The 11646-nt window shown below is 41.1% G+C and overlaps 1 protein-coding gene across 2 annotated transcripts in view; it reads left to right on the top strand.

Moving 5' to 3' along the window:
• tspan9a (tetraspanin 9a) overlaps nt 1-8046 on the top strand; it is a 205539-nt gene extending 197493 nt beyond the window's left edge. For both annotated transcript variants that reach the window (XM_085359010.1, XM_085359009.1), the window contains one exon: nt 3093-8046. In XM_085359010.1, the coding sequence (XP_085215136.1) occupies nt 3093-3164 (72 nt within the window). In that variant the 3' untranslated portion in view covers nt 3165-8046. The remainder of the gene's footprint in view (nt 1-3092) is intronic.
• The last annotated feature ends 3600 nt before the right edge of the window (nt 8047-11646 follow it).

Below are 11646 nucleotides of genomic sequence, written 5' to 3' on the forward strand. Positions count from 1 at the left end.
GAAGTTCACCAGGATGTCTGAGGACAGGTGGTTCTTCCTCAGAGTCCTCAAGAAGAAGAGGCGCTGGTGAGCCTTCTTGACCAGCTTGGCACTGTTACAAGAATATTTTTCTTTCTATTGTTTTCTATTATTTTAAGTTAAGCAGGACAGAGTTCTTTTAAAGAAAGATTTACTTATATTCTCAAAAGTTAAGCATGACAGGCTTCTGTTTAAGAAAGAGACCTGTTTTATTGTGTTAATGTTGTCATTTTGAGCTAAAAATAAATAGCTAAATGATCATTTGTTTCACATGTGTTGATATCACAAAGAATAGAATATGCATCTACTTAAATCAACTTCAAGTCAAATGGTTAAAAAAATAATTTCACACACAAAAAAAGAGCTAGAAAATTCACCACACTGGGAAGGGTGAAGACAACTGGGTCGCCCGGTCCTGGCCACGAGGTGTCCCTTATTTATTTTTCAGGGAGTTGGCAACCCTAACAACACCCGACATCTCTGACTGCACCTTACCCTCCAATCCTTTTCACTTCTTCTGCTGCCAAGGTGCATGACAAGTGCAGAATATTTTAATATCTCGGCCCATGAAACCTTTCGGTACAATATTTACATTTCACATAGATGATGATATTTGACACAGATTTCTCAGATGTACAGTTCATTTTGTATGTCCGTGCCCTTGATTTTATTTTTGATGCTGTGAAGACTTGTTTTTCAATATTTTCTTTCTGCCTAGCCTGATATGTCTGTGACTGCGTGCACGCAGGACAAGGCTTCACTTTGCTAATGCATGAATTCATGGTTCATTCAGAGCAAGGTGTCCTCACCAAGGAAGGCAAATCTCCCTGTTGAGTTTTGTATGATTCTGCACGTAATAATGTCCTCAGGGAGGGGTAGCTCTTGCACAGTCACATCAGAGAAATGTGTGCATTATATATGACCACACTATGCTCTGAAGAATTTGTTAAATTTCACATTCTCCTCCAAACGCACATCAGGCATGTGCAGAACACTGAGACTTCTGGGCGCACACACATCCTCCTCTGATTCAGGCCAAACCAGAGGTAAAGTTGGGAAATATTTGCAGACGTGACAATGAAGAGCATCATAAATAAAGCTAATGTCCCATAATGTTATTTTGTTTTTGTTTTTTAATGATTTGGGACCAGAAACATGCTGTAAATAACAAACTTTGTCAAAAGCTAGTACCGTATTTTTCGGACCATAAGGCACATTAAGCGAAACAAAACAGTCAGATAAGTCAAACTTTACTCTGCTCATTCTTCTTGCTTCCTCCACTTCCGTACAATTGTTGAATTCTCTGGCAGCTGCTCTATTCCCATGTTGTTGCGGTATATTAATGACTAACCTAATATTGTGGATGGATTATCTCAGTTGTTCTCCTGACTGAAGTTTGGTCTGTTTACAGCATCCTGCCATGTGATTGCATTTGTCCCTAACCATCGGGAACTCTCATGTTAACTTTTATCGAGTGTAAAAAAAGTTAGCTTCACTGTGTTTATGCTATGCTAACATAGCTGTGTCACTAGCGATCACGTAGCGCATCATTATATACCAGCTAGCCCAACTTCAGTAACCCTACAAACGTCACTGCTGTTTAGTTTTCTGTCTTCATTTATGTTGGAAGTGATAGCAGAGCTGTACGTTTGAATTTGTTTCAGAAATCTCTTATTCAGAACATGCAATATCAGGTTTAGGTGGAAGCTAGCGAGCTAACTTCCTGCTAACTTCTAACTCTGTTAAATGTAACTAATTCTGTTTTCATGGATGCCTGGATGTTAAACGTAATTGTTACACCTGGTAAAGCAACAACACTGATCATTTTATTAAAGATGAAAGAATTTAGACAGTTTTTAACTCTCAGTGATGCCGCAGTGCTCGTTTGACTTTGGGACCTGAAGTTGACAGATTTTTGGACCCAGATTACACCGAGTCCGCGAGGCTCCTGACTACAGCAGCCATAATGCTCCAACAATCCATCAAGCTGCGCGGCTTCATAGCTTACCAAAGTCGTACTGAAACATTTTTGACAGATTTTTGAGCACCGTGTACCGCATAAAATTGGTTCGAGATCAGTAAGCACAACCAGAATTTAATAATTTCCCCTAGGGATCAATAAAGTATTCTGATTCTGATTCTGATACATAAGGCACACCGGATTATAAAGCACACTGTTGACTTTTGATAAAATTAAAGGATTTTAAGTGCTCCTTATAGTGCGGAAAATATGGTATGTACGGTGTGTGTTTATCCACAATGCTTCAGAAATCCCAGAAATATTTCCACATTTTAAGCAGGAATCTGTGATTGAGCTTTAAAGCATCCTTCAGGAGCAACTGTCATCCTGTCTCTCAGACTGAATGAAGCAGACAGCAGAAACTTTCTGTCAGAGACAGATGAGCTCAGATGTAAATAATTGGGTTGGCTCTGAAGCACTTTTTCATCTGTCCTAATTCCGTCTCAGCTGGATGTTTACCTAAAATGGCACTTTTTTTTGGATTGACGCCAGTTTAAGGTGGCATTTTCTCTGAAGCCGCTCTGCGAATTAGGTTTTGAGTGAAACCAAAAGCGAATCAGCAGCTTTCCCCAGCTAATCACAGACCATAGGGATCCCCAGTGGAGTCCACATTTCTTTTTTTATTAAAAACTATGCAGCATTCAGTATTTTTCAGTTTCCCTGTCATCACAACTTTGCCAGATAATGGTTTTAGGATCAGCCTTGCGACTGTGTTTGATGTGGAAGTATCAGCGGTAATGGAAACTTCAAAGACATAGCTGGCTACTTTGATTCAATGGCATCTCAATTTACTTCACTGGCTTAATGCTTGCACACACTGTACATTTTGCCATCACAAAGATTCCAGAGCTTCCATTTGAAGGCCATCTGAGAAAAAGAAACTGAACTAAAATGTGTTCATGATTCAGCACACGATTCATTGTGCATCAGAAACGCAGCCCAAGGCATCAACATAAATAGACCACACGGACACACCTGCACATATATTACACATAAATAGATACTATAGACAGACACGAGCATGTGTTCACGATCTCCTTGTTTTCCTCCACAGCTCCTGGGCATGGCATTCTCCATGACATTGTTCCACCACATTCACAGAACGGGAAAGAAGTATGACGCTTAGCCTTGGGACAAGCACCAAATGGAGAGGAGCCCCAGTGCTTGATGGGATAAAGACTCTGATTCAAACATACATCCATGCTTTCCCTCTTTAGAGCATCCTTTTCCCCCTTCTCAGATCGTCTGTACAGATTCCAGCTGCTCTGTCCTGCTGTCTCCTCTCACCATTCATTTTGCCAAAGAGTAACACAACTGGAAGAGAAGAGGCACCTACTTTTGGCAAGGAAGAGAATCCCATATGTTGTCCCTTCTCTTGAGTACACTTGTTTTTTGGCTTTTTCTGTTCTTCTTTGGCTTGAACTAACCAATTGCTGGAGGGAAAGACAGACTTTGAGACAATGAAGACTTTACAAATGCCCAAACAGCCCCACAGGGCGAAAAAACCCACGAAAGTGACAAAACCCTCCACCTCATGTGGAGTTTTTTTTCTTCATGCTTATTAAATTCTAGCCCTGTTTTTTTCCCCTTGTAAATGAAAAAGATCCAACATGGCATGCTAGTTTTCTACTTCACTGATTTATCAATGAAATGACCGTTGTTATTATTTTTATTTTAAACGTATTGTTTTCTTGTTGGATTTGCTTTTGTAAGTATATCATCCTGTGGAATGTAAGTGTCGAACAGATCGGTGCAATGTGTGTGTGGGTATGTGTGTGGGATTGGTTTTGAGGTAACATTGCTGCAGACGGGCAAAGGCACGTAAGGATGCAGAGGTTTAGGTGAAATGAGCTTCATGGAGGAGCATCGCGTAAGCACGAGGAGTCATCGGTGGATTCATTTTACACCAAACATTTGTCTGCGAACAAACTCGCACACATGCATTTTGTGCTGCCACGCAGCAGCGTACCCGTTCCCTGTTAGACAATATAAATGATGTAAAATGGCTGTTTATTAGGGCTCCAGCAGCACTGTCAGCTGTAGAGATCTAGGTGATAAAGTCCCCCCTTTGAGAAAGCAGACTGGGTTGTGTACGCGCATGCATTTTATCACACAGTTCAAGCTGCAGAGGAGAAAAAACCCACTGAGAAACACTTAGAATCAAGGGCAGGATGGAGCAAAAACCGAGCAGACACGCTGTCTCGTTTCGGCCATCAATAGCGTTAACAGAGGTGGCTCTAGCCTTTCTGTACTGAAGATCTCATCCATTCACACCGCACTCCTCGTGCTTTCTCTCGGCGGCTTGCAACTCAACCCTGCCTCTATCTTTTCTTTTTCACTCTAATTTTCTTTCTCCGTGTCAGGCAGCAATGAGTTTCATGCTCCATCCAGTGCTTCTGCTGACATTCCTGCTCATCACACGTTTACACCTCCGGTTTGCAACCCCCTTCAATTTTACGTAGGCTTCATTTTCTCGCAGCAACCAGAGGTGGGGCGAGATGGGAGTGTGAGAGTGTTGCCAGATCAAAGCTCAGACTGATATGTATGGCAACATGCCCTGTAGGACACATCAGTTTATGTCTGTTTACATCTACATTCACTGCAGGGGGCCAGAGTGCCAGCCTTCCTCCTGGAGACTGAAAATATTCCATCTGCTGTGGCGACTTCAAAAAATGCCCTCCGGTGTGTCTGCTCTAGGCTTCAAAATCTCCAAAGAAACAGTGGAATAAAGACCTCGCTTACTGTCAAAGGATCACTGTAGCTTTTGGAATCATAAGGTTGTATTCAGTTGTGACATAGTGCTTTCCAAAGCAAGTGCAATTAGAGATGTGGGAAGATTGCTATATTTTAATCAAGAACAAAAAATAGCAGTAAATAAGCCGGCCAATAATTACAAAACATTTGTAACAGAATGTTAGCAGATTGTTTTGCACAAAGGTTTTTACTACAGAGGGAAGATTTTAAAGAAATTGTCTATTTAAGCTGATATTTTACCACAGTTGCGTCTTTACCATCTTTATTTTGAATTTCTGTTACTGAACCGTTGACCTGTATTGTCATGTTTGCCACTATGCCCTGTTTCTCTTCATCTCATCCATTCAAGCCGATTCAGTTTGTAGATTCCTGCAAGTTGGTTGGACTTCAATTCAGTAGCAACTCTTTCAGAACACAGTAAAAGCTCATATAACCTTGGAATTGTGGAATCTTTATGATGCAGAGTACTGTACTTGCACGAGAGGAATTTAGGATTGTGTTTTACCACCTAGTTAAGTCAAGTCTCCCATTTATAGCCTATATCGCCTGCTCATGTGTAACCAGTAGAGCTGAGCTTGGCTACCAGGGAAGCTGCCAATTAAACTTTTACAAGTGGTTGCGTTCTAAATTGTTTCCTACATTATAGCTGCAATTAAATTTATTGCTTTGAATGACGCATCAATGAAGTACTGTCTATTCCTGCTACCTGAACTAACAAAGAAAATAAGCCACTCATTTACTCACGTGCCCCCTTGATGTGAGATGCTTCAGAGTATCTCCTGAAGTCATTGTTGGCATTTTAGGAAAAATTAGTCTGATGATTTCTTCATTTAAGGGAGAGTTTTAGGAAGAGAAAGGGGAATTCTTGCAACAGGAAGCAACAAATTTGTGCTGTTTTGTGCAGTGACCCTGCTGGCTGTGATACACTGTCTGCCCCCATATGCTCCAACTCTTCCTGTTGTGTCCATGGGGGAAACAGCTGCTGATGTACAGTGCAGGCACGAGCGATCGCGTTTCCTCTGCTCGGCTGCCTCCACAAACTCAACACATCCCTTACTTACTGCCTCACTCTGCAGACACCTGGCGCTATTCAGTAACTGGCAATGTGGTTTGGACCCCTTAAAGCACTCGTAAGGTACCTGAGACGGGTTAGCGGAGGAATAGCTCAAAACAGTTTGGCAAATGAGGCTGTGCTGTATCCTTACTGCAAAAAAAAAAGGTTCAAAGGAAACCCGAGATAGCCGCACATGTAACACAAATACAAGAATGCAGAATAGTGGGAATAAAGCAAATCCGTTGGGAGGTCAGAGCCTCAGCCTGACCTCCCCTGTTTGCTCTCGGCTGATCTGACTGGGGCGACATTTTCTTCTCTGTGTAAAATCCTTACCCCATTTTCCATGATTATGTCAATGTTACATTGTGTTTGTAATATGCGGGGATGAATGCCATTTTAACAAGGGGGGCGGCTGTTTAATTATGTTCGTTTTGTACACTTTTCTGCTGTTTAAATGTTTGTTTTTATACAATATGCTGTTGATTTTCTTGTTGTAGGTTCTGTTTTTATTGGCTTTCCCCCCATTTGTAGTTCACTTTGAGTACATGACATCATTAAGCATTTTTTCCTAGAGGATTAGTCTTTGCAGTGTTCCTCTACAACATGCAAAAATGCCTTTTCTGTGTTTCAGCGATGCAGGCGGTTAAAGCAATTAACGTAGAACAAATAGAAGGAAAATCTGGCATATAGTATCAGGCAAAGTCCACAAAAGACATACTGCGCTTTTGTCGTTGTGCTTCTTTGTATTAGGATCAAATTAAATTGAATTGGACGCGCAGCTATAATCTGCAGTATCTCTTCAAACTGCCAGTGCAGGACCCATTCTGTACTCTTAGAGCATGAACTGTTAGACGACTGTACAACAGAGTTCATCTCGCTCCAGTGTATCAGCTCACTGTAAATATGCCCATTTTACAAGTGATGTAACTTACTGTTATACCTCTGCCACTTCGCCTAACATTCACATCAACAGGCTGGTTTTCTGACAGCCCGTGCCCTTTTTATGCTCACTTACAGACACTTGTACTGTATGTTATCCACTTTTTATGTCTGCCAGATTTCCTGCCTCTGTTTTCGCTTCAAGCACGAGAGCGGTGTAAATGTTCAGTAAATTTGTGTTTGCGTCAGTACAGTCCTCATATATTTTTGACTGCATTTTCGTCTTTTAGTAAAACATGATTTCTTTTTTTTTTTTATTGATTTTTTTGAAGGAGTATAAAATATTCCGTCTCATCCAAGGAAGCACTCCCAGTAAGCCACGGAAATGGTGAAGGAAGGATGCACATGCAGTAATTGGGTTTCGTCTGCTGTGAAAAATTCTGAACATAAAAACTGTTTTTTGTTGTTGTTTCCTTTCGTTTTGTGTGTGTGTCAGAATCATTTTTTGCCACCTTCGACATATTATTTCTGTAATCTGCTCCTAATCCTTCCCCTGTGCTGAAGCTGAATATGTGAGCAGTGGAAATGTATGCTCTAGAAATGGTGTGTTTGATGTTGTGTTCTGCTGGGTGGCACTATCTGATACCTGCCAGCCTTGTCCTGTGGAGTTTTCTGCTACACGTGAAAGCACTCTGAATATCTATACTAGCTGGTGCACTACTTTCTCTTTACTCGCTAAATCAACTATTTTTTAAATAAAGGAAAGAGTGTCAGAAAAAATCTCTCGGTACAGTACGCTTATTGCCTTTCTTGTCTAATGACTTGATGCTTCGGATTCCCTTTTTATGTTGCCGTCAATTAGATTTGATTCAGAATTTGTTTGTGGGGTTTGGGGGGTGGAGTGGAAGACTCGGCATGAAGAGCAAAGTGGCGTCAGCAGATCCCATGATACATGAAGTGTTCTGTGTATACAATCCCTGTCTGAAAATGGGCTCTTTTTAAAAAAAAAAAAAAAGCATAACAAAACCTGAGGGACTGTTGTCCTAAAGATGCTGAGATGAGCTAATGGTGGTGAGCCAGTCAAGAAGAGGTTCTTTTTCTAAAGAACAAAGTGAAGATGATGAAAGTGGGAACCATTGCCAATTTGTCTCACGCTTCAACAGCGCGGAGTGAAAAGCTCAGTATTTTTGTGTGCAGCTTGATCCCCTCCTTTTAACCTAATTGTTATCGGGCCTGTGTGCGATAGTGAGTGGAGTTTATTGTGCCATTCCACCCGGGCTTTTTGTTTTTCCATCACTGTTCCTTCTATGCAAAAAAAAAAATTATGACCTATTTTAGCCTTTGTACAGATTATTTTGTATGAATAACGTACTGAAATAAAGTGAAAAGAATCAATCACGGATACTTTTATTTTTTATTTCCCACCTCATCCACCACACAACTCATTTCATTAACCTGAATTTGGAAGGCTTTCGTTTCAATGAGGCTGTTTACTTTGTCCCCACACAGGACTGCTGAACTTGTTAACCTGCAGTGGAGGTGATCTGCAGGTTGTTTCTGGTACTGCTTGTTCTCACACAGTCTTGTTTTGTGGGGTATGCTTGTCATCTTTTAAACATCACATGCAAGAACAGCATGGCTCATACTGCTGCAGGGTTACTGTTGCTTCCTATTATTTGTTCTTTTAAACCTCCACTGTGCTTAATAGATCTGCAGTAGCAGGTGGAATTTTAGACACATGCTCTCATTTAAGGGTTTTCAACCATCTAAAGATGTCAAAACTATGCAGGTACGTTGGTTGTTTTATTCAGAGTTCAACACAACACAGCCATGCCATCTCATCGTTTTCACACACCTGGACCCTATTGTTTTTCAGTAGGTCAGCTCCAGGTTATCTAATTGGTATTTTGCCATGAAGCAGAGTTATGAGTGTTGTATCATATGATCTGACCTCCACAACCACACAATATGCCACCACCAGTATGGGGTATATTTTGGGATGCAATAACAGAAAAGCAGCCAGCAAGTGCTCAGAATATCTATCGTTCCCTGTTTCCTCTCAGCCAAACGGATTGCCACCCAGCCTAAGTATGGTACTGTTAGAGGTTTCTTGCAGATACAAGAGAGTTTGTCTTCTCCACTGGTGCTCAATAGGGGATTTGTTTTGTTGCTTTCTACAATAATGTAAGGTCTTGACCTTATAGTGCTCTTCAGATAGTCCCATTTACTGTGTTTGTGTGCTTTTAAGTCAGAAGTGGAAGCAATTGGGATGCTGCAAAGAAGCATACAGCTGTGATATCTAGTTATTTTCTACACTGAAGAAAATAGTACCAATAAGAAAAAAAACCTTGAGTGGGTAGGTCGCAAATTTAACCTGCTGCTGGTTATGAATGTCTTGGCTGAAAATAGTTACATTTTATTATTATAATGACACAAATTCCATTAATAAAACAAAATTGGTCAAATCGCTGAATTTTGTCTGAGTTCATGGAAGGAGGATGACACCACTTTCTATCTGTGCTATAAATATGAAGCCATAGCCAGCAACTGGCTAGCTATGCTTAGCTAGGTTTAGCATTACAGACTATTTTTTACGATTACAGATGAAGCAAAATTAGTGTAAAAATTACAAGATGTTTGGTTTTTATAGGCCATTATGTTACAGATGAATACATTAACATGTCAAGTTCAAACCGTGAATCAAAATGGGGAAGAAAGGTGATTTAAGTGACTTTGCTTTTAAGACAGCTTGTCTGAGTATTTCAGAAACCGCTGATCTTGTGGGATTTTCCCACACAACCACCTTCAGTTTGCAAAGATGGTCTGAGAAAGAGAAAATATCCAGTGAGCGTAGCTAGACTACTTCAAGCTAAGAGGAAGGCAACAGGAAAGGAAGTCAAATAACCACTTGTTACAAGCAGGCTATGGAGAAGTTCATCTCTGAAAGCACAGCACATAAACCCTTGGAGCAGATGGACTACACCAACAGAAGACCACACCGGTTGCAACTCAAGTCAAGCTGAGGCTCACATGGGTTCACCCAAACTGGGCAACAGAAAAAAGTTGCCTGGTTTAATGAGTCTGGATGGGAATGTCCGAATTTGGCATGAACTACATGATGACATCAATCTAGCCCAGTGTTTCCAACCACTGTGCCACGAGAAATGACCAGGTGTGCCGTGGAAGATTACCTGGCTTCACCTGATTAGTACTCCAGGCGATCGGTGTGAGTAATGGGCAGAACAATTACATCATCTATCGATTACATTAAATGGGTTGCCAACCGCCAGTAAAACAGAAGAAGACGAAGAAGAAATTACATAGCAATACATAAATATTTGAAATAAAAAGTAGTCACTCTGACCCAGGCCCTGGGGAAAATTCCGACCCAGATGAAATGCCAGAAGAAAGCAAAAAAGGTATACTGGGGACAAACCGAGCCAACTCCACTATGTCTGCTGTGCGGAAAAAACTTATCAATGTGCTTTTTGTGACATTTTTGTTTGGTGGTGTGCTGTGTGATTGTTCTAATGTGAAGTAGGTGCCGTGGCTCCAAAAGTTTGGGAAACACTGATCTAGCTTACCTTGTATCAGTGGTGACATAAGGGTTTGCCCCATGTACCTCCAGGATGTGGTGGAGTGATTCAGCAACTGTGTGATGCGAAATTGCTGCAACCAAAATCTGAGGAATGTTTCCAGCAATTTTCTGAATCCATTCCACAAAGATTTGAGGCCGTTCTGAAGGCAAAAAGGGTCCAACCCATTGCGAATGAGGTGTAAATGTATGGTGATGGCATGTCACATACAAAAAAAAATGTGATGATTCATGACACAATTTTCAGAGCATAGTGCCATCTTACCAAAAACTCTAATATATTGATTGGAGCCAATCACAGGAAGATCCACCATACTTCTAATTTCTGTGTTCAAACAAAGCTCGAGGTATCTGCACAGCTCAGGACATCACTATGGTATCACCCATCTGTATCATCTCTCTTTTCATATCACTCCCAGTTGGAATCCATAGATTCCATTAGCACTACCAAAGGTAAAGTAAAAATGTTGCATAATTACAGAGTGCAACCTCCTCCCAGTTAAGGTTCTGTTCAACTAAAATCTGATTTGTATTCAATCTAAAAAAAAAAAGGTGAAACTCATTAAATACGAGTCTCTGGCAAGTCACTGAGTTACTGAGGGATCTGGTGTCCAGTGATGATGTAATACATTAACTTTATAGTTACGTTTTTGTGCTTCCGGTCATTCTGACAGATGATCCTTCATCACCAGTCAATAATCAGCTTTCGTCTTTCAATCTATATCTCTTCACAGAGTTTGTGGCTTGACTTCTTTCTTTCTTTTTAACTTCTTTATTGGTTTGAATGTTATTTACTCAAAGTTTGGCAGATTCAATCTAAAGCACACTGGAGACATCACAGCAAAAGGCAATGTCATGTAACTACATTAGATGTTCCTCCTCTCAAAAATGTCATTGTCCAGCCTCTGTCAACCGTCCTTCTGCTTTATTCACTGGAACAGTAATCTGAATCTGTAATCTGCAGACTAGAACATGAAACTTTCACAAGCAATAAACATTAATACAGAAAGACGAGTGCACTGCGTTTGTGCGATGTGGAATCTAGGCCCTTTGACATAATGGCGAGAGGAGACAGAATGCACAGGGGTAAACTAAAGGCAGCTTGTAGGCCATTCAGCTGCTGTCAGCTAGAGATATTTTTTGTGCAATCTGACCCATCAGCCTACATGGACAGTTCTGGGTCTCACCAGCACGGTGAGGCGGCGTCACAAATCCATGCCCCCCCTTTTTTTAAGCCACCCCGACACCAGCACAGCTTGCAACCCACCCGCTTCTCACAGATTCACATGGCGCCTGCAGATCTGCTGGGTGGGGCAGGAACTGGGG

The sequence above is a fragment of the Diplotaxodon limnothrissa genome, linkage group LG7 (assembly GCF_057381915.1).
Source record: "Diplotaxodon limnothrissa isolate DT_005_m linkage group LG7, D_limnothrissa_male_GT1.1, whole genome shotgun sequence".
NCBI lineage: Eukaryota > Metazoa > Chordata > Actinopteri > Cichliformes > Cichlidae > Diplotaxodon > Diplotaxodon limnothrissa.